The sequence below is a fragment of the Desmodus rotundus genome, chromosome 7 (assembly GCF_022682495.2).
Source record: "Desmodus rotundus isolate HL8 chromosome 7, HLdesRot8A.1, whole genome shotgun sequence".
Classification (NCBI taxonomy): domain Eukaryota; kingdom Metazoa; phylum Chordata; class Mammalia; order Chiroptera; family Phyllostomidae; genus Desmodus; species Desmodus rotundus.
In genome coordinates this window covers 104,993,102-105,016,937 of record NC_071393.1, presented here as the reverse complement: position 1 = coordinate 105,016,937, position 23,836 = coordinate 104,993,102, and the positions used below count along the sequence as shown (strand labels likewise).

At 43.8% G+C, this 23,836-nt stretch overlaps 1 protein-coding gene across 5 annotated transcripts in view; it reads right to left on the bottom strand.

Moving 5' to 3' along the window:
- DAAM1 (dishevelled associated activator of morphogenesis 1) overlaps positions 1–23,836 on the bottom strand; it is a 150,700-nt gene that overhangs the window by 81,995 nt on the left and 44,869 nt on the right. For all 5 annotated transcript variants that reach the window (XM_024567810.4, XM_053929185.2, XM_045202018.2 and 2 more), the window contains exon 2: positions 7,392–7,610. In XM_024567810.4, the coding sequence (XP_024423578.2) occupies positions 7,392–7,574 (183 nt within the window). In that variant the 5' untranslated portion in view covers positions 7,575–7,610. The remainder of the gene's footprint in view (positions 1–7,391; positions 7,611–23,836) is intronic.

The window sequence follows — 23,836 nt, the reverse complement described above, 5'->3', positions numbered from 1 at the left end:
TGGCTTCCAGACAACTGAATACTTTGAGATTGTTCTAGATATATCTTTGAAGCCATATGTACTCTGACTTCTTCTGCTTAATTACTGAGTAATCCTTTACATTTGAATTAAGAAACAACTGATTAAAATTAGGACTCCTTATAACCAGTTTTTTCTTCTGATAGAAAAGAAGAATAGAAAAAATTTCTATCAGAAGAAAAAAGAAATCAAATATTCTTGCTACCCAATATTTTCATCTTTCTTGGAGCATTCTTTGGAGACAGGGAGCCGAACAGCTCCTGTATGAAACGTTCCATTCTTAGTCATGGCTGCAGCATAAAAGGCTAGTTTTAACAATAAAGAGATAAAAAGTGTTGAAACTTTTCATCAGTTCTGGTGAAAATGGAAGAATTTTCGTATAAAAATGAGCTTAAAATAGCCCTGGTAATGAAAAAAATTTATGTTGGCAACCTGAGAAGACAGGTTACATTCGCACGGCTAAAATCTGTACACTGGCAAGTCCATAAGACTAATTTGGATTCCTGCAGCGCCTTTCATACCAAAGTGACTTCAGACTATATTGAAAAATGAAGAGATTACTGATGCAGGTTCCCAAGGGAATTCACTTGGCACATTTTTCCTTGACTGTGAATTTGTCTGATATGCTGACTGAATTCTCTCACTCCTTCTACCTTCATTTTTCAAATTCTATGCCTGGTTACTAATGTTCAGAATGTCCTCAGTACTTAATTAAACTGACCTACACTAAGGAATGATGTTTATAAAGACACATATCTTCCCATCATCCAATGGTATCCATCATTACAACCCTCCTCACTGAGACTGTAACTTTTGCTGACAATCCTCAGTAGTATAAATGGTTTCATGGTCGGTAATGTTAAATTTCTCAGCAAGTTCCTTTGAAATATTTTACATTTCCTGGGAGGCACAACACTGTATATATATATATTATCTCAAAATATTAGACCCATTGGCCAATCAAATGGAAAACCCAGCACTGGGTTGGAGAAAAGGCAGATTAACAACAACAACAACAAAAACCCAGCAGAAAATGGAACTGGTAACATTTCAGGCTTAGGAAAACTTGGGTGCATACTGCCTATTGTTTCCAACTGGGTAAAAATTCACGGCGAAGCACACTACTAGAAATGGAAGCTTTCCTCTAATAAGTCGGTAAAACTGATTCCAGGCACACACTACGTGTGTGCTCTAAGACACGAGATTTACTACAGTACGCTTCGAAAATAATAAACAGCCTTGTCTTAAACAAGGTTCTCACCTAAAATCACGCCAGGAAAGGCAGGGGGACGTTTTGCATGTTTCACCAGGCAGAAGAGGATAGGAAACCTGAGAGGAGACATCAACTCCAATGTCACTGTTTCTGTAAAATATTGTGTAGGAAACCCATAGTCCATCGACTCCTGGTGTGTGCAAGAGTCTAGGCATTGAGTAGAAAAGGGGAAGGAGGCTTCTAGTGCTTTTATCTCAAAATTAACATAGCCAAGAGGTATGAACTGCAACGAGAAAGCATTTCACCTCAACAACTGAACTCAAACAAAGGAAAACACACTCAAACTCTACTCAGGGATTCATAACACCTTTTGCTAAACTTACCGAAACCTCACAGAGACCACAAAGAGCAATCATTATGTTTTGTAAATATTACCAGGTAGCCAAATATTTTGGTGTACTTTGGTATATTTAGTTCACTGAAAGAACCTAAAAAAAACCCAGGTATTTTCTCTGGTTCGGAAAATGTCTGAGATACATAGTTTACTGAACAATCTCCTGCCCCTTCCCAGGCTTGTCTCCTGGAACCCCAGGGCTTACAGCTGCCTGTTGCATGCTCCGTCTGTATGAACTTTCAGCTCCTTAAGCCTTCCGCCCTTTCTGTCACCTCCCAGCACTTCCGCATGCTCATTTTACTGTCTGTAACACTTTTCCCTCCTCTTTGCCTCAATAATTCCTTCTTGTTTTTCATGTCTTACATTCAATGTCACTTCCTCCAGGAAGCCTTTCAAGGTCCTTCACACTGGGTTAGGTACCTGTGGGGCTTAGGGGTAGAAGTCAGTAAATAGCACCTTCCTTCCCCAGCAAGTCTGGAGTTATCTGAGAGCTAAGCTAAGGAATCAGCGAATGGAAAACGACTTTCATCTGCAGACAAGTGGGCTCGCTGAATTAGCCATTTACCCACCAATCATAAGGATAGCTGAGCAACTGCAGAGCTCCCCAAAGGGGGCTCATTCCTATGAAAGTTATAGCACCAAGGGTCACAGAATATGTGTCTTCTAAAAGCAGGTTAATTTGCAGAGAAATAAAGAACAGGAGAGAAACTGCGCTTTGCATATGGCAAAGAGGAGATGCGAGAGAAGCTGGCAGTGTTAGCCTCAGCATGAGAGCTAAGGGTGAAAGAAAAGGAACCTGTGAGTGGAACTTCCTCCTTGTAAAAAAAAAAAATGGGAATAAAGGTTATTTCCCCACAAAATGTATTGCTTGAGCACAGCCCAGCTCATAGCAGTTGGACACTCTGGGTAAGACTATGTGTTTAGTTACCCATTTCCCTCCTAGACCTTCAGCCCCTCAAAGCAATTAAAGGCCATGTCTGTTTTGCTTACCAGTTACTTTAGGGCCCGGCCCAGAGTGGGCACTTAACACATATACAGGTTAAAAGAATTCATCTGTCAAATAATGACACATTCTGCTGTTCAGCCCCAAAGACATATCCTATTACGAACATTGAGATGGAAAAGTTACTTGAGCAAAAACCATGTGTAGAGTTGTCACGCCCAGGACTCTTCAAATAGGTTGGCGGGAATAACCTAAGACCTTTAAAAGCCTGCAGACAGTCTTAGGGAGATCGAAAATACGAACAATAAAATGGCAATAAATACATATCTATCAACAATTAAATCTAAAAGGCAAATAAATGAACAAGCAGACCAGAAACAGAATCAGATAGAGCTGCTTTGGGAGTTGCCAGATGGGAGGGGGCTGGAGGATGGGAGAAAAAGGTGGAGGGATTAAGAAGGACAGATCGGTGGTTACGGAACAGTCATGGGGATGTAAATAGAGCACAGCACAGAGAATACAGTCAGTGACAGTCTAATAACTACATATGGTACCAGATGGGTGCGAGATTCATCAGGATGATCGCTTACTAAGCTACGTAATGTCTAACCATGGGGTGCACCCCTGACACTGATACAATAATGTATGCCCACTGTAACTGAAAATAAGAAATGATTTTTAAAAATAAATACATAAACAAACCAACCACATCAATAATAATAATAAAGAAAGGCTGCAGAAAAGACAAGGCTTCAGCTGACTCCCATTTTATGGCAACAGTGCTGGGTCTCAGATGGGATATGTTCCTGATTCGTGGGGAAGGTAAGAAGGGAAAAAAGGACTGATACTCAAAGGCATAAAATACATGGCTGGCAGAGATTACGCAAACTCTCCAGAGCTGGCAAATATGTGAAGATACTGGAACCCTCATACACTGTTGGCAGGAACGTAAAATGATGCAGCCACTTTGGGAAACCATCTGGCAGTTCCTCAAAAGTTAAACAGTGTTGCCATATGACTCAGAAATTCTACTCTTAGGTGCCGGTATATATCCATGAGAACTGAAAATATATTTCCACACAAAAACTGGCATACGAATGTTTATAGCAGCATTATTCATAGTAAAGACTGACAACCCAAATGTCCCTCAATGACAAATGGACAGACACAATGCGGTACGTCCATACACTGGAATATTATTTGACAATAAAGAGAAATGAAGCACTGGTCCATGCAATAACATGAATGCACCCTGAACACACTTAAGCTAAGTGGAAGAGGCTGGTTACAAATGACTGCATGAGACCACGTAGTCTATGATTTCATTTCTATAAAGTGCTCAGAAGAGGCAAATTCACAGAACAGAGAGCAGACGAGAGGTTGGAAGGGTTGGAGAGAAGGGGGGAGTGATGGCAAATGGGTAAGGGAGTTGCTTTTGGGGGGTGACAAAAATGTTCTAAAATGTATTGTACTGATGGTTGCAAAGTTCTGTGAATATAATAAAAGCCAGTGAATAGTACACTGTAGATAGATGAATTATATGGTACATGAATTGTTATCTCAATGAAGTTATCTTTAAAAAAAAAATAGGCGGGTATGGGAATGGGGCCTCCAGAAAGCACTACTTCCTGACACTGGAAGGATGCCATTTCTTCAGCTGTGACGGGGAGCCCGCTAGAGAATGAGGCACTCCTCGCTGCCCACCTCCTTTAAAGATTCCCATGGCTGACCTCCCATTCAGGACTGCTTTATTTATGAGATGATAAGGTTGCAGTAAGCTCTTCTGAAAGCAACCTATTTGGTATCACTTTTTAAAACATCAAATGAGTGACTCATCAGACAAAGCCAAGGGAACTGGCTTACAACAACCAGGTCTAATGAGATGCTTTCCAACAGATACAAGCCGGGACCCACATTGGCTTGCTCCCGGCAGGCAGATCAGCTTTCAAGAAAAGGAAAAGCCTGGGATACTTGCTAGGGTGTTGTGCCTAGAAAATACCTGTATTACCTCCCTGCACTGGGATGTGGGACGTACAGCACCTACTGGGTGCCAGCCCTTTAAAAGAAGTCATCTGCTTTAATCTTCACACCCACCCTGCGGGAGAGAAGGTATCAGCCCCATTTTATAGACAAGAAAACAAACTCAGATTCCAACAGAAACCGTCTTAAATGACGTCACTCTAGGGTGCAGAGTGGCCCGACTCCAAAGGCCAGGCACTCTGCCGCCCCATGTGGCCTCCCTCTCCTGTGACCTGGCAGAGGCAGAACTGCTTCCGTGACTACTCGAGAGGAGCCAGGGCAGAGGTTTCCAGTGGCTCTGAGTCCACTTCCCTTGTCCTAGGACACCCTTGGCAGTGGGAAAGATTTGTGGTCTAAGTCCCTAAAATCAGAAGTAGACAAAAATTCATCCCTCACTCACCAGGACAGATACAAACCTCAAGATAATTTGTTTTCCAATGGTTTCAGCTTCAAGTTCTGGTTTGGCATTGGCTCTTTAACAACTAACAGCTGTAGGCAATTTTCACACAGAATAAAGACATCGACAAGGCAGAACGTGGAATTTTCTCCCTCACGCACACAGAACCATGAGCTGTCTTGGAGATGCACACGGCGCTGCCACCGCACAGTCTGTGGCTCGGGACGCGTTTTGGGAGGACACAGAATACGACTGAAAGGACAAGGGAAGTGGATGCTTCGAGGGCACCAGCTCTGCCCAGCACCTCCAGGACTATCGGGGAGGTCTTCATCTATCAGCACATCCACCTACTTAGGTTGACTTTTGGTTGTAATATGCTTTAAGTGGGAAATAAAACCAAGCCTATCAATACATCGTTAGTGCCCGTCTTGGTAGCCATCATGGCAGATGATTCACTGCCCCTCCCTAGTAGAAAATTATGGGTCCTCCACCCACACCAATGACCTCAGGCTTGGCCGTGCGACTTATGACACCAATCTTTACGGAAGGAGGATGCATGCTTGTCCTGTGAACTCAGGAGTGGCCATACGATATGCCTTGGCCAAAGAAATGTGGGCAGAAGTGACATGTCATTTCTAAGCACAAGCTCGGAGCCTGCTAGCAGTTGACCATGTCTCGCTTTCCTCTTCCGCCAGGGCTGGGCCTTGGAGAGAAGATGGGGAGGAGCAGAACCACAGCTGACCCACACTGGTTACTTCTGCAGTTGTAACCACCGAGGTTTTGCTGTCACAGGAGAAACTGGCTTACCATGACTAAGGTAGTTATTAACACCAATCCCCTCTGCTTCCCTTCTCACCTTCAACTGTCGCTCCTCCCACCTCACTTCCTCCAGAAAGTTTCCCTCCACCATCCTCCTCATCACTGTGTTCGCCACCACATTTCCATACATCGATGCGTAAGTGGGGCGTGCCTCTTTTTTTGGTGGCATTATCCCTTTATGGGTCTCCTTTGCTACTGGAACTGTCAGCTCTTTGGGAGCAGGTTCCAGTTTCTAGCTTGAACCTCCTCGCTCATACCAAGAACAGAGTTCTGCAGCAGTGACAATGGCAGAGGGCAGAGATGTCAGAAACGCTAAAATATTCAGCACCATAGAGAAGAAATATGCTGCCAAGACTCATCTCTTCTTTTTGCCCACAGGTCAACCTACTTAGGAGACCAGAACTCAAGCAACAGCTTCATAGCACTCCGTCACACCGGTGTATCTTGTAGGAAAAGCTGAGAGGTCAGTTCTGGTCCAGAAGCGCTGAAGTGACGTGGATCAGTTCAGATATACCCCTGGAGGGCGGAGACGCAGCCCACCTCACCTAGAGGCAGTCGTGCAGAACAACAGCACTCCCTACTATCTGCTGAACAATAGACTCGGTCTGAGCAGAACGAACTCCATTACAAAATAGCAGCGGTGACCAGGGCGGACAGAGTACCCATGTCACCTGTAACCAGGCACTGGGCTGTTACACTATCTATTGTTCTCATTTAAATATTCCATCAAATTAGAAGGAAGTGTTATTTTTTCCCCACTTTACAGAAGACAGCTCAGAAAAGTCATATGCTTTCTCCATACTTATACAGATAATAAACTCAGAGCAGCAATTTGAACCAAGGTCTTCCTAATCTCCTTGCCAGTGCCTTAATATCCTCTAGCAACATGGAATGGAAAGAGACAGTGCTTCGGAGGTACTTGAGAAGCTAAGCTTGAGAAGAAAGCCCCTTACACCTCTTTGTGAATGGGACTTACACCAGATACATCTCTCACTTCAGTGTAGTGGATTCTGAAATATGATAGCATCTATAAAAAGTTTCCCACAACAGTTATTATTGCAATCCTATCATTAGGCTAAATAATTACATTGTACTTCAGTAATAATGTCTTTCATCAAAGGGTCAAGGACAGGAGGGGTAGTATGACTAATTTTTAGAAAGACATTAATACTGTACCCTGGGCGCGGGGATGGAGGAAGCATGGGGGACCCCCAGGAGGAATGAGGCAGATGAGGGGATTGTTTACGCACACAAGTACAGACTGGTTGGGATGGAGAAGAATTAGAAAGGGCAACTTAGGGTGCAATGCTGCCACACATTTGAAGTCTTAAGGGTCTAAATTGCTCCACTGAGAGGACCAGCAAGGCCCTTTGATGTAGTAATGCTACCTTCTTCCTTCTCCCCCTTTTCCACAGGGTCAGTGCTGACAGTTCGGATGCAGACGTAAGGGACAGATGGGGGTCATTTCACAGAAGCAGGGCAAGCCCACGGCTAGCCAAACCAACCACGCACCTTCTCTCCTCTCCCTCCCAGCTCCCAAGGATGGGAAGGAGAGAATGGGAATCTGGGATGGGAATCTGGGACTTACCACCAGTTCACTGAACATGACGTCCAGCTCCTCCACAGGGGGCATGGGTAATGCTGGCTCCATGGTCTGAAGGGCAAAGTTGCTATCATTTCGCAGCCGATACGTGATTTCTGGGTGATCGTTATTTCGGAAACAGCAAAAGATGAATGAAATCCCCCGTCCACCTCTCTTCCTTGGGGCCATGGCTGAATTCTGTTCTATTTCTTGAGTGACTACGCTCTGCAAAAAGAGGACATGACATCGTTAAGAGTGCAAAGTGAATAAATGATTTTTAAAAAAATCAGACCAATTTAAGAAAGAGCCCCCTGCTCTGGAGGCCATGGCAGTGCCTTGCAGAGCATAGATAGAATAACCCCAAGGGGTTCGGAGTCCAGGTGGGCACAGCGCACATGCCTTTCTACTCGTTTGTTCAATGTTTCCTATGACCAACTGCCGAGCAAACAGCACAACCCTGTCAGTCTCTACCACAGCAGATGCCGCCATCACTTCGGGCTACCCGCCATTCTTTGTACATTACATGCTCTTGCCTGCCAGCTCATTTTGTTGTTATTCCCCTTGTATGAACGACCTTCTCTTTCTTGCCCCCAGATCTCTTTCTCATCCTTTATAGTTCAATTGTAATTTCCCCTTCTTTGCCTTCCCCAAGCAGAATTAATAATATATGTGATAAGCAGCTATGCATATCTACCCATTCCAGCTCGTGTCACCTTCTAAGTTTTCTAGGAGTGTGTCTTCCTGTTAGACTGTGATAAGTCAAACTGCGGGAAGGGAGCGACATATTAAGCATCTTGGGGCCCTGCACAGTGCCAGGAAGATAGGAGGTACTCAGTTAATGTTGATCGTGTTAAATAATTGAGATTTATAACAAAGGAACAGTGACTTAACGTGAACTAGAACGGTCAGAGATTTCCAAACATAAAAGATAAAATGAGTTCACTAATAGGAAGATGGTTAAATAAATCAGAGTGTATTCACACAACAGAATACTTTACACTCATTAAAAAGAACAGGCATCTGTGTATCTAGATATGAAAAATGTTCAAGATGCTACATGATATATATACCATGTACTATGGGATTATATGTTTTAAAGCATGTATGAATATATGTAAGAAAGTGTTAACTAGCAATAACATCCAAAATGAAAATAGGGAATTGGAGAACTATTCACTATATACCCTTTTCACTGCATAACCTTTTAAATTTGAATTATTACCATAAAAATACATTTTTAATGATTGCATAATTTTTTTAAAGTTACAACTGTATGTATTGGCTTGCAAAGATACTATACTATCAAGTGAAAAAAGAAAAACTTAATGCGTTTATATGTAAATGCATAGCAAAAGGCCTGGAAAGATACACAGCAAATTCCTAACTGAGGGAACGGGGACTGGGAAAAGGTAAGAGAGGGAACATTCTTTTGGGAGAGCATACTTGTGTATAACTTTTGTAGGTTTTCCATTTTTAACGAGCAATGGGGTAGGAAGAAAGAAGACGGTAGGGTGCGAACTGGCCCTTCATGAGTTGTGCGGGCAGAGGAGGAGAATTGCATCTGTGCAGGGAAGGTGGAGGAAGGATCCACAAAGGGGCGAATTTCGGGGAGAAGCCATGGGGAGTCAGACTGGAGAGGGGTGCCAGTGTGCAGATGCTGCAGCCCCGGCTGAGGAGCCTGTATTTATCCCACAGGCAACAGGGAGTTAAATGTAAAGCCTCTCCTAGTCTTCTCTGAACGAGAGAGGGAGAAAGAAAGGGAGAGAGCAAGCAAACGTGGTTGGGTCTTGACCACTCTCATTTTTTTGAGCTGTGGGCAGGTGACCTTGCTAGAGAAACTACAGTGAATGCTGAGCGCCCTCACGGAGAGTAGACTGCAGATAATCAGACGACAGAGCCAGCCTCACGTCCTGACAGTGTCAGCAGGCCCTGGTACAGGGCTAACACCACTGCAGGCACGTCCGGAAAGGGAATGGAAGGCCCGAGGGGCAGACACAGGCCTGCAACTAACCTTGAACTGATTTCAGTGCTGATACCCAGAACCAGGAACAGTGCTGTGTCATCCCAAGGTTAAATTTAAAAGCAGTGGGTAGCTGCTCTAAGGAGACACACAGAGGAACTTCCCGATGCCTGTGAATGGGACAGGGTGGAAACAAGAAGTTCCCGGCTCTGTTGTCTTTAGACTAGACTAACCTGTTAGCAATGCCTAAGGTGTAAGTACCCCAACTATTAGATGGGAGATGGGGGAGAGATTAGAGATTTTCATTAGGTCAACTTCTCATTCCAGCCGCTCGGCTTTTATCCACTTTGGATCTTGAATTATTACTTAGTAATCTTATTTTATAGAAACCCTCCTGTGGCTACTCCCTGTATTTATAAGAACAACGCAAAGGCCATCCAACAGCGTCCAAGGGTCTCTATGCTGGCCCCTGCCTGCCTCTCTACTTCACGACGGAACATTCTTTGTACGAGTCGCTGCGCTTCAACTACCTGGCCGTGCTGGCTCCTACCTCAGGGCCTCTGGATCAGCCGTGCCCTTCAGTGGCATATTCTGGCCCACACCTGTGCACGGCCAATTCTTCCTCATCACTGTGACCTCAACACAAATGTCACCGTTTCAGAAGACGTCTGCAACTACCTATCTGCAGCAGTGCGTCTTCCACGCCCACTCACTCTCGATCCTCCTAGCCTGCGTGTTCTCCACGGCCACCACTATTTGAAGTCATCCTACATGATTATTTCATAGGGCAGGGGCCTAGCATCTACTGTCCACTGCCGTGTCCCCAGTTCATGGCAGTACACGAGACACATGTACTAACCTAGTCGATGGAATGTGGTCTGGGCTCTGGGCTCTTGTAGCATTTTGTGACCCCAGGACCATAGCCAACAGAGTCCTTTGTGATCTGGGTCTTCCCCCCCCCCATAGAAGAGTCAACTACGAAAGGAAACGCCCACCACAAGCGCTGCATCGTGACTTACATGTGTAGGGGTAACACCAAAGCCCTTGGGAAATGAATGGAAAGACAACTGCTTTATTTTTTGAAATTTATTTAGAAAGACAATTGTTTTAGTTTTGCATTTTGCAAGCTGTTTCACTGAGACCCAAGTTACACTGAATTCTGGCTGTTTCAAGGATGGGTGCAGAGGAAACGTGAAGAGCTAACAATCACTCCAAAGCATTTTTTAAGTCTTAAAAAAAGTCAGTAGTTCTATAAACCAAAGAATATAAGAGCCTTGGCTAGTTTCTAAGATGTGTAACAAGATACAGAGCCTAGTACATTTAAGAAACTAATTGAAATCATTTTAATGAGGACAAAATATTGCCTTAACAGGTGATTTGTGTTCAAAAGCCTCAGTAAAGCCCAAAGGCCAAGTTTGATGCCGGTTCCTCTGTGGAACCCCAAATACAAGGTCCTCTTTCACACGAAAACAAACTATAGATGATGGCAAAGATTTGAGATTTCTACCAAGTAACCATTTTTCATACACATGTCTGCAATGCCACTGCTTAGGGCCCAGTCTCCTAGACATAGACCAAAACAGGAAGCAAAAGTAATCATCCCACTGGACCTCCTCAGTGACAATAGACATGTCTAGCCAGTTAACTGCCCTGGCACTTCACTATCGAGAGATCCCAGCAACTGCCCGCGTGCCTGACTTTAGTAAGCGCATTCACACCCATCACATCACCCCATCATCCCCATTTCACATATGAGACTTCAGAGGACACTTGGGAGGGGGCGGGGCGATTAGGAAAAGTTTGTGAGAGACTTGATTTGCTGGTAAAGGCAAAGAGATGTTTATTCAGAGAAGACTAATTGGTTGAGAGTAGGGCAGAGAAGCTCGGCAGAGGTCAGGAAACCTGCTTGCTTACTAGGCTGGGACCCAGTCCCCACCCTCTCCAACCTCAAGGTCACGACTTCAGCGCAGCACACCCGCCTTGGCCTCTCCCTCTGGAATCACTGCAACAGCTTCGTAACTCTTCTCCCTGACCCTTGATTCCCAGACTAGAGGTTGGCAAATCTTTTCTGCAAAGGGACAGATAATAAATATTTCCAGCTTTGCAGGCCACTAAAAGCCTCTATCACAGTTAATCAACTCTACCATTTTATCCTGAAAGCAGCCACAAGCATCTGTGATCATGGGCATGCTTGTGTGTCACTAAAACTTTATTTATGGATCCTGAAGTTTGAATTTCATATAATGTCATGTCATAAAATATTCTTTTTTTGATTTTCTGTACCATTTAAAAATGTGAAAACCATTCTTCACTTGGGAACCACATAGAAATAGGTGGTGTGCCCACGTGGGGGCCCAGGACTTGAAGGTTGCCAAGGTTGCCCCAGACCATCATACTCACCCGTTTAACTCACGAAGCCAAATGCTGATCGATACCAATTATATGTTGAACACTGGGATAGGTACTTAGGAAAGAAGGATAAAAATGAGAAAATGTAACCTCAGAGGGCTTATTTACTCTGGAGAAGGCAGAAAAATATCAGGTAAACTAAAACGAGTACTGATTTTGTTAGTGTTGCAGGGAACGTGAGAAGAAAGTGAAAGGAGCGGGTGACAATGGTGGTGGACAGTACGATCAGGGACGGCCTCTCCAGGAAGGGAATTTAAACTGAGACCTCATGGGTAAATGCAAAAGCCCTACGAATATCCGAGAAGAAGATTCCAGGCATAAGGAGGGTGCACAGAAGCCAGAAGCAGGTGGGGAACTTGGCACGTTTGAGTTAGGGAAGGAAGACCCCCCGACCCAGTGTGGCTGGGGCACAGTGAGTAACAGGAGAGGGCAGGGGTGCCCAGACCCAGGGCCGCATACACCAGAGTGAGGGGTCTGGGATTTATTCTCAGCACATCATTAATCTCGCTGTGCCACTCAGCTCTGCACTGTCTCCTGGACAGAGTCCAGCCTTCCAGCCTGGACCACAGTACCCTCAGTGGCCCAGCCCTTACCTACTTTATTCTCTACCCTTGTGTCCCGACACCCTGAATACTGTGTGCCCACCTGCCCCCCAGCCCCCACACACCCCTGAGCATGCGGTCATCAGACCTTAGCAGCACTCACACCTCTGAGGCCACAGCCTGGCAGTCCCCTTAGCCTTGTGTGCTCTTTTCCTTCTTAACCTGACCACCATCCGCTCACCATTCAAGACCCACTCAAAGTCCGCTGCATTTACGAACCTTAAGTTTCCCAGAGACGGTCACACATTTCTTTCCACAACCCTAGTGGTATATACATAGTTGAATGCGTTGTTGTTGTTTAAAAAAAAAATCCTATCTGCTTCACGCCGTTAGACTATGAGATGCCGAGACAGGGGCCATGCTTCATTCAGTCCCTGGCACAGAGCTTATTCGCAACAAATGTTTGTTGACTGCAAGAGCACAAATGCCCAAGTACAAATGATCTCATCCCCGAGCTTCAGGGTTGTGTGATTGCGTGTTCTTCCCACAGCTGCCTGTAGATCTGTTTCTCACAACTGCCAGAACACTGGAAGCCGATCAGATCGCCAAGTGCTCTTTAGCCGTTTGTCAAGCTTTTTGACACCGACAGCAATCTCACAGACAGACTTCATCCTTGGGGTGAAGAACTTCCCTGGAGAGAAGAACTTCCCTGGAGAGAAGAACTTCTTTCTGGCTGAACTAACTGGTGCCTGTTTTTCCCGCCGGTCTTTGAGTGAGCTCTTTTGGAAATAGACCCACTAAGAGAATCTCTGAGACACTTCCCCATTCCTGCCATCCAGTGAACACTGCCCAAGACGGAGTCACTTACTCAGCTGTCATAGCTGAGCCTCCTCAGCTATGACATTGAGCCTCCTCAATCCATAGGCCAGACACAGCGCTTGGTGTTTGAGAAATAGATGAAGATGGCCCACAGATTAGAGAGATCACAGCCTTGTAGGAACATTTAGGGAGCAGTGAAGTTGGACATTCTGTCCAGCAAAGAAGAAATTCAGTTACTGAAACCAGGAGCCTATGTTTCCACATCTTGGCCCCCTTTTAATCAGCTCAGCCTGAAGGAAAGGACTAATTCCCCATGACAACTGGTCCCTCAACCAGAAGACGTCTTCTAATCTCAGCTTCTGGCCTTGGTGCAGAGGGGGGAAGTCACTTCTGGGACATCCAAAATGCAATCCATCTCCCACATTACAGATGACTATTGCTATGCTGTGCACAAGGAAGCAATTAAAAAGCTACTTAAGATTCTGGGGCAGGTGCATTTTGCTTAGCAAAGAATAAGAAATTTAATCCATTTGTGGCCTCGCTCAAAGTCGGAGTCATCTGTACTGTCTTTAACAAAACAGGACTCTCAACGTGGTAACAGTCAAAAAAAAAAAAAATGAGGGCCAAACTTAAGGAATGTAGATGATGATAATCATGATGATAAAGAACAATGACTAACTTACAGTCCGCAAGAAAACCCTCCTTAACGTTTTCCTTTGGTAATGCCAAGTCACAACACTTGGGTGATGCAGGCGGTTCGTTTTCCGCAAAGCGACATATGATTGGTTCCAAATCTAGGGGGGCAGCTTGAAGATCATGTAGACAAATAGATCTGCCCTGATCTATACTTCATTTAAACTGGGTCATCAGAGACTTCTGCCGTACATTTATCAGACGGCCGTCCAAACAGAGAAATGTGCTCACTGGCTAAGCCACCAAGGTGTTCCTCTTCACGACAGTGCCTACATGGGAAGCAACAGCTTAGATGCTGGAGGAGGGGAAAAGAAGGGGAGACCCTGAGCTCCTCCCAGCCACCAAATTGGTTCAACAGTTGAGCTTCTGCATGTATTTTTAGAGTGCAGAGGGGACCACGTATGTCATGCCCCATTTCTATTATTTTAATCAAGACAGATGGTAATTCACATTTAATTCTCCAATTATAATTTCAACACTAAAATACTGTCATTGTTTCTTTATTATAAAGGGTCTCTGGAGTTACTGAAACAATGTCACAGACATAAAAGACGGACAAGAGAGAAAATTTATGCCGTAGAAGCAACTAGAATACTTGGGAGAAGTCTCAAGTTCCATGGCCCATCCTATTGTTTTCAGAGCTGCAGTTTACGCCATGTTTTTCATTTTTCCTAAGGGCCCTGACATGCAATTTGGGTTTCAACAACACGATAATGTTAACCCAAATTCTCTTATCGAAAAGAATGTGAGAGGAAAAAAATTGCTTTGCTTCTTTCCTTGGCCATCTCACTCCCCTCTCACATTCCTCACGTCTGCTTTCATTTCCCAAGTACACTAGATGCCAAATCCTATTTGGAGCGTTAAAAAAATTCATGAGATACAGTGTAAAGGCTGTAGGAGAAACATCTGAAAGGGGATGTGTTTCCCTGCAAGTTTCAACATCGCCGCCCTCAGGAAAAGGAAAGGGCGTTTCTCAGTAAGTGCATCCAGTGTAGGGACAGCCCTCCCCACATACTCGGCCCCAAAAGGATGTTCTACCAGGGCACTTCTTTGACGGGCTCCTAGAAATACACCCAGCAAGCAGTCTGTCCTGTCAGTCCAGGGACTCTGCTGATGCAAGAAGACAACGCAGGCACCCCAACCATCAAGGAGAAAGTTCAAAGCCAAGGATTCAAAAAGGCCCCTGGCACCCTGGAAACACTTTTGCTGCCCAGCCTAAAGCAGAGCAGCAGAAGCAAAGCCACTCCCTCCTGTGTCCTCTCTGCATCAGTGTAGGCAGGGGGTGTGCAAAGTGAAAGTCAGAACCAATCCCCATCCTCCCCCACTTCCTCCCTCGATAAGGGAGGAAGGAACCCAAGTGAAGCCCATGCACACCATCAAGCTAGACCCAGCCTCAGCCAGCACTTAATTAACAGTTGTTCTCCAAGCCTAAGTCATACACTCCTGCCAAAAACACCCTCTCCCTCATGTAAAGAGCAAAGGAGGAGACCTCTAGGTTTCACCCTAAAAAGCTGGCAATGACTGTTCTGTCATGACTCAATACTTTAGCCATGGGTTTAGGGCAAAAATCCCTAAAGCCAATATAACTCAGTTCTTGAGTGAGGAAGTCCGTGCTGTTCACGTGACAGAAACCAGTCTGGAAGCCAGGACATCTCGTCTTGATCATCCGGGAGGAGAGCCAAACCCAAAGTGTCATCGGAGCTCCCCACCAAAGAATGAACAGCCTTGCCAGAGAGCCCGTGCCCTTGGGCCTGCTGACCCCGTCGCCAGTCTGTGAGTTAAGTCAATAAACAATTTTAAGCTGAAACTGAAAGAAATGCAAATTATAATCCCCTTTTGGGTTTCTATCTTCATTGCCTCTAAGGGTTCCACTCAGAATGCACAAAAATGAAGTTCAGTGGGAGGGTTACACAAACATAGGAAGCTACAACTGGATCCTTACATCAAAGCTCTCATTCTTCCAAGAGGCCGAGTTTTGTTCTTTAACAAGCTGGTAAAAAAAAAAGAAAGAAAGAAAAGAAAAAGAATGCAACTGTTTTTGTTGCTGTTTCATACTACTACTTTATCTAGGGGGGTTCCACTCTCATTCCTCATCAGATTTCACGTATTCCTCCTATGCTTCCTCACTCATTGGTTCATCTAGATCTGCAGGCTTACTCTGTGGAATCTTGATCAGCCAACTATCTTCGCAACAAGATTGGCCAACAAGTCCTGGAGTTTCTGCAAGAGCTGCATTAACTTCAGTTACTTTCCCTGACAGAGGAGAAGAGAGTTCACTGGCAACTTTCACACTTCCCAAAGCACCAAACTCCTCTTGTTTGTTCAATTCTGTCCCAATTTCAGGCAGACTGCGGTAAGCATCTCCCAAAGCATTCTGTGCAAAACTGCTGATTCCCACTGTTCCGATACCATTTTCTGTTATTATCCATTCATGTTTTTCTGTGAAGTTATGCACCGGGAGCAGATGGGGGCGGTGCACAGCGCCCAGAAGTGCCTGCCGCCTGCCCTCGGGCCCCAGGGCTGCCCCTGGGTGCACAGGCTGCAGACCGCAGCCCTGGGGCACCGTGTTCGCAGGAGTGTGGGCAGTCTCTCGAAGACCGCAGGTCTTTCAAAAAGGACACGAGAATAAAACATCACAGTTGCAAGAGCAGCATTTGTATATGGCGAGACAGCAGCAATCACCTGCACTCTGTATGTGCTGGTCCTCTGCTGACCCCACAGAAATAGCCCCTGAAGTCAGCCTTCACCAGTACAGGTAACGTGGGGCCTCTTAAAATGTCTTCGCACCGCGATCACTACACTGCAGGCAGTGTACGTTTCAGACCTTCCCCCACAAGCAGCCAACCTTTGGGTGCCATCCCCACAGAAAATGCAACTGATATTAAAAGACATGGCCCCAAAAGAAATATATCATTAGGCATTTTTGGAACCTTCTCACAACTGAAATAATTCTGGCAAATCCTGAGGGAAGAGGTTGGAGAGTCATAGACTTAGTTTGAATAACTATGTTTTCCGGATCTCCAGGCAATGTTCAGTGTGAGTTAGAGACGATAAACTGAAGTGTTCTGGGCCAAGGACAAGTGGCACCAACCTCACTGTGATGTTTAGGTCACAAGACATGGTCCCCCGGAAAAGTGACGCCTGCTACTGACCTTCACAGCCTCGGCCGAGCGCTGTTCGACCTTACTCCGTCTCAAAGACTGTAACTACATTTTATCATCAAGGCACTTTATTGCCAAGTAGGTGTACTTTGTATTTCTACACAGGCCTCTGTGAAGGGTGTCTACTGGAATCCTAGGGAAACTCTAGTTCTCTGAACCGAAAATAAAGGAAGAAAAGCTTGCCTAGAGGGCTTTATATGCTCATGTTTACTGTAAAGAAATTTAAAAACTCTCTAATTATGGTCCTCCTTTCATGTTCTTCTGACTACTTTTATGCCAAGATTACTTTAATACAATTGCAACAGGAGAAAATGAAACACCATGTAGAACAAAGTTCTCGGTTAAAATTAGCTTTTCTGGTAAATATTAAGAAACCCCCATCTCTTTCACGGCCAATGTCTGCTCTTCAGTTAGGGGAAAGCTGATGGACAGACACCATGTAACATAGGCAGCCACGGAGGCAGGGCCTGGGTTCCAGGACCAGGGCAACCACTCCTTCTGGGGAGTGACTTTGGGGACGACTTCTGAAGTCCTCTATAGCCGATGGACTGTGAGTGGCCATTACAAAGGACAATGAGAACAATATCGCAAAGGTGGAGGGGGAATTTATGTTTGACAGCTACTGTGTGGTGAAAGCGTGTGAGCCAGATTCCTTTCTCTGACATTCCTGTGTGTATCAGCAGAACAAATTCCTGGAATGAGGCTGGTTTAATCTCTACAGGGCAGTTGTCATCACTAAATCAAGGCTCTGCAGGTTAGTCAGCTTATCTGCAAACTGTGGGAAATTCTCTGAGGGTTTGGGGGGGGGTGTGCAAAAATGCATTTAAAAAAAACAACCCTTGGCTTTCCTGTACATTCTAAAGATTTAACAGGTTTAATAGTTCAGTCCAACCACTTACACAAAAACAACCATGGAGCACACCCAGCTCAGCCCCTGCAAAGATGCAGACATCGCAGCATCGACCGGCCTCCCCTTCACACTGGCCTCAGTCACTGATCTCATCTACTGATTAGCCTGCGCTCTACTTCCGAGGGCGTCTTCTCTGCCCAGGAGAGTGATTATAAATTGGTCACCGATACGAAAAACCCACTGCAAGCACCCAGGGCCACGAGCTTTCACACTTTCACCTCAGTAAGATCACTCTGAACATGTGTGGACGCCGCTACCACTTGCCATTACAAATATAAAATATGCTCATAGTGAGCCAAATACATGGTGATTCCCGGGTTTAAAATTACAGTGGGATGAGTCTGCTGCTCAGATGGGCTTGCTCTGCGCAAGGCGAGTGCCACACCCACATTTGGGCTGTTCCCGAATGAGTCCTTCCGACGAGGTGGGGAGGAGCCACCCTGAAACCGTAAGGACAGCCGATGGGGAGTCTATTATGAAAACTGAAACTCCCTTTGAAAGAAGCACTCTGCCCTTCATAAAAACTCTACCTACAAATTATACATAACAAATCTTCAAGAGAGGTTTATGGAAAGATGACAGTAAAAGCTTCAATTGCATGCAAGTTCAAGTACACAAGTAAGGCAGTAAAGGGACACTCTGAGCTTCACCTGTTTCAGGTGTCGTACAGCTCTAGTCAGTGGGTGTTGGTCTTCAACCAGAACTGCCCCAGCCCTTCCTGAGACACACACCCTCTGACAATTAGAAGTGAAGGCGTTACTTTGTCATGTCAGCCTACAAAACTAATTCTTAAAGGGATGGCACTCTAAAGAGACCTAGAGAAATCAAGCTTTAACAAGAGGTTTCCCCAGTCTCCCTTCATGTCGGGAACTGCCATAAGCACTTAGATATACAGTCCTCCAGAATCAGAACAAAATTATTTTTTTAAACTGGGGAGGGGGACAACGGGGAGAGCCCTCAGGCCCACAAAGGGCAATCTAGTAACCTGTGGACAGAAAAGTTGACTGGTTCACCTCAGTGGGGTAATCTATCTACTGTTATTTTTAATATGCCGGCTCTTTGAATCACATCTAAGAATTTCCGGATTGTATCTAGGGATTAACTTACAGATATAGTCATTCACACATGGACCAGAGATATAATAACAAAATGTATACTGCAACATTGCAATATAAAGAAAACAGGACTCATTACTGGTAATAAGGGAATCATCCAAATGTCATTCATCAGGGGAATGTTTTAATAAATGTTGGTACATCCATAGTATAAAACACTGGTTCTCTTATCTTGATGCCCTGGCTTGCCTCTGGGCCAATTATATCAGATTCTCTGGTAGTGGGGGCCCGGGCATGGGAATTTTTCAAACTTCACTGGTGATTATAATGTGCAGGCAAGTCTGAGAACAGAATCTTATGCCCAGGTTCAAAGACTGTGCTAGGTCCATGGATAATGACATTGAGAGACCTAACATATTCACGGGGCTAGGGAGAAACAAATCAAGTTGGATAACAACACATACGTATCACCTTTTATGTGGAAACTAAATCAAAACTGTATTTGTAGCTATACACACAACATAATACATACTTCTATACATGGGAATGCACAGAAATCCATCCAGAAATGGAAATATTAACTGTAAAGTCACTAAAATATTTAGCCAAATGCTTGGCACACAGAAGATGCTCAATAAATGGTGGCTATTATTTCCATGTGCGTCTAAGCTTTTTGGAGCCTATAGGAATAGTTACACGTGGGTAACGAACTCTCATAAATGCATGATGCAGATGTCAGTGTTCTATTACGATGAGAAAGTGTGTAAGCATTCTCAACAACCTCATAAACACTCTAAGTACACACCTGAAAATGTTAAAGTCATTACACTGATTCTTTTATCTAAAATTACAGCTTGCTTTGTGCATACGTGAAACCCATGCCCCCCAAATGCAGACAGCTTCATTGTCAATATTATACTGATTTGCAGACCCACCAAGATGGCCCATTTCAAAGCGGTTCTATGCCAACAAATCTAAACACTTGGATGCAATGCTAGATGCAACCCTGGCGAACACAGAGAGGAAGAATATTCCCAAGGCTGCAGGCACCAGCTAGAGGGATAATAACATGACAAACTTAAAAAAAAAAATGTTTTATTTTGTTTTAGATTCTGCATGTCCCCAAGAGTAATTATGGGAGAAATTCCAGTTCATGAAAGCCATTATGTTGGAAGTTCTTCAAACGGTCCCAGGGCCAGCTAGAAAAGAAGTCGGGAAATTCTATTATATTTTCCTTTTATCTGGCTCCATTTCAATTAGACTTCTATTGTGGCTCAGAAATCATAAGGGCATCACAGATACGGCCCAAAACAGGAGGCTTAAGGATGCTCATACATGAATGAAACTTAGTACTTGATACATTTTTAAGATACAGTCAAATATTTTTAAAACTGTATAGAAGTGCATTTAGTAAAATTTTCAAAATTCTTCTATACTTTTAGATACTTAAAAAAAAAGATGTGTGAGCCATATTTATTGGGGCACTAACTGTTTGGCTACAACAACTTCAAGGCTGGTTTCTAGCAATTTTCTTTCAAGTACATGTTCTTGAGGCTCCATCTTTAAAAGGAGAAATGTTTGGGGTCCTTATCAATCACTAAAAAAGTCATCACAATGCTTATAGAACCAAATGAAAACATGGTGATCATATGAATTTATAGGGGGTAAGAGATAGTCTTCCCAGGACCAAGTTAAGACATTATCAAGGAATTTTATGAAATTGAGGACTGAATGCTAATCACAGTCCCATGAGATGATTCTAATTATTTCCTGACCACACCTCCAAAAAGTTTATGTAATTGAAACCGGATTCCTTCAAATGTCACTAAATATTCATTGCAAACAGCTGGAAAGGAAATTTACTCTGAAAACTGCAAAATAATTACCAGTATACTGCTATCAGTCTCAGTGAAAGAAAGTTACCACTACTTTGGAAGAAAATGCTCCCTGGAAAAGTAAAAGTAAAATGGATTTTCCTGAGATCTTTATGAGAACCTAAGTACACACAGCTCATAGGACAAAAATGGCCGCCTGAACAAATGGTCTAGCATCAGTTGGTGGGACGTGCCTATCAAGCTTTGGGAAAATATTGAAGACAGCAGGACCTTGCTCTGATACCTGTTAGACTTAATAAGCTCCTTTGGCAACTGAGTTTCAAGTCACCTCCAGAAATCCCAGATGATGCAGAAAGATGGATAATGGATAATGATGCCATTTCTGGGAGTTAAGAAGCCATACGGAGGTAGAGACTCGAGGAAGTACAACGTCCAGGCATGCACTCTCAAGAAAAGTGCTCACCTTTTAATAGGCACTTTTTAACACTGCCTACCCTGTACAAAATGAAAGCGATGCATAAATCTTGAGGCTAGAGAAGGAATATGGAAAAGTTGTGAGCACTCATGGTCACTGCCAAGGAGAGGACAGCATGTGTGTTGAGCAGGTAAATTAGTTAACTAATATATACTCATAGATCGTCTCTTTTCATTAAGCAAAGCTAGTAACCAACCAAAATACAACTTAGCAGCAGCTGCAATAAAGAGTGTGGTTTTTCACAGGTGATTCTATGTGAGAAATATCCTTGGCAAGTTATTCACACAGCTTAATAAACAATTCTGCAATGGTAGAAGCCAAACAAATAGTGAAGAAAGATCTTTACTGAATTTTAATTACTTACATGGATTACCACACTCTTGATTTAAACCTGAGCCAAATGAAAAAGAATTCATTCCACAGTCATCAAAAGGGAAGTGTGAAGGAAGCTGGTATAGTCCAATGTGCCCACCCCACCCCACGCTGTAATTTTCTGTATAATTAGGTGAGAGCAGTTGTTGCTTTATTGGGTAATTCAAGGCTAGACACTAAAGAGACTGCTTCTCTTGCAAAATTTATTCTAAATGTGGTAATAAGAACAGCTCCATTTGAAATTGCTATTTGGACTCATTTACCAAGCCTAGAGTAGTTGGACTGAGGTTAATACTTACTTGGATTTCATATTCTCAGGAATATTGTCAGACAGCCAAAAGTCACCAAGCGGCTAAATATGGGAAGCTATCAATACAGGCCTGGTTAAATGACTTAGGGGCACCTCTGTGGAACGCAATAATATTCGGCCTTTAAAAAAAAAATGAGGCATCTTTTCCGATATTAAAAGTTCTATAGTAAATAAAAAATTATAGTAAAATAAAAGTATAAAAAAAGTAAAAAAAATTATAGTAAATAAAAAGTTCTAGTTGCAGAATAAACAAGGTATAATCACATATATTTATTTAAACATGCAAAGAAATTGTCTAGCATGCGATAAAATAATAGACACAAATACCATAAAGAGTGGCTCTGTGCAGAGACTAACGTGGAGATTGGAAAAGGGAGGGAACTTGTCCCTTCTACTAATTTTTATTTTTAAATATGGGCTTGGATTACATATTTTCACCTTGATTATCAAGCTGTTGTGGAAGTTTAGAAAGGTGTAGCCATATTTGTTTGCCAACAAGTATTTTTAAAAAATAATTTAGTGCCCTGGCTGGTGTGGCTCAGAGGATTCAATGCCAGCTTGTGAACCAAAAAAAAGGTTGCCGGTTTGACTCCCAGTCAGGACACAGGCCTGGGTTGCGGGCCAGGTCCCCAGTTGGGGTCACGCACGAGGCAACCAATCAATGTGTCTCTCTCACATCGATATTTCTCTCCATTTCTCCCTCCCTTCCTTTCTCTCTACAAATAAATAAAATCTTGAAAAAAATAAAAATAAAAAATAACTTAGTGATCAACCCTCTTCAATACACTAGGCACTTTCAATGTGCTTTATATCCATTCGTTATCTGCATTAATCACAGAGATAAGCAATGACCCTTAAGTATCTCATTGTGTCCTCCTGGGAATACAGTCCAAGGTCAAAGGAAATCTATCGACTTGGCTTCACAGAACGTTTGCATTACTGCACTTTGCTGTGTCACCAGGCCCGACCCCACCATTGCTAGGTCTCAAAATGACAACAGTTTGTTCAACTGTAGAACACCAGTATGAGCAATGACTTTTCCCCTTCACACTTACAATTCAAACGGGGTCGGGAGGAGAAGGAGGAGAGGGTGCCAAAGCACTTACTAAAGACAGCGCTATGTATCTACCCAACTCCATCTCAGCACCACAGCTACAGGATGCGTGGCCGCTCGCTTTCCCTCAAACCGGAAAGTTCAGAATCCCCGTAAATTCACTGTATTGTTTGGTATAGAGGCAAATACTACTACCTTCATCTTTAAAACATCTACTCGCCAGGTGGCAGCCCCAGAAACATTATGTAAAAGACTAGAAGTGTCTAATTAAGGAGTTTTTTTGTTCCGTTTTAGCAATCTCAAAGTCTTGCTTCCTAAAGCCGGGTTCTAAAACCACTGCAATAGCAGTCCTGTGTATCCCGTTACAGTGGCCTCTGACCCCATCTGAAATAGGCCAGCAAATACAGTAACAGAAAGTACAGATTACAAAAGGGCACCACATGGAAGCCTAACAGCTGTTCACAAAAGATGAGGGCAAAATGCTGGTAACTATTTTTTTTAAAGAGGGACGAGAAAATTAATGCCAAAATAAGAGGTGTATAACAGTAAAAGAGACTTCAAAATAACAAAATCAAGAAAGATAGGCTTTGTATTTCAAGGGAACATTCAATCTACTACCTGAAGACATGATCAAAAATGTTTAATTCTTACTTATTTATGATTTCTACATATATGCCACCACCTTTCCCCTGTGCCCCACATCTTTTTGTATGTTCCACCTAAAATTACCGTTTACCTTATAGGTACCACTTTCCACTCCGCGAACATGATCGACCAGGACCGTCCCTTTTCATCAGGTCCCTCTCCCACTCATCAGCAGCACACAGAGCTGTGACCAATGTTCTTGCTAATATGG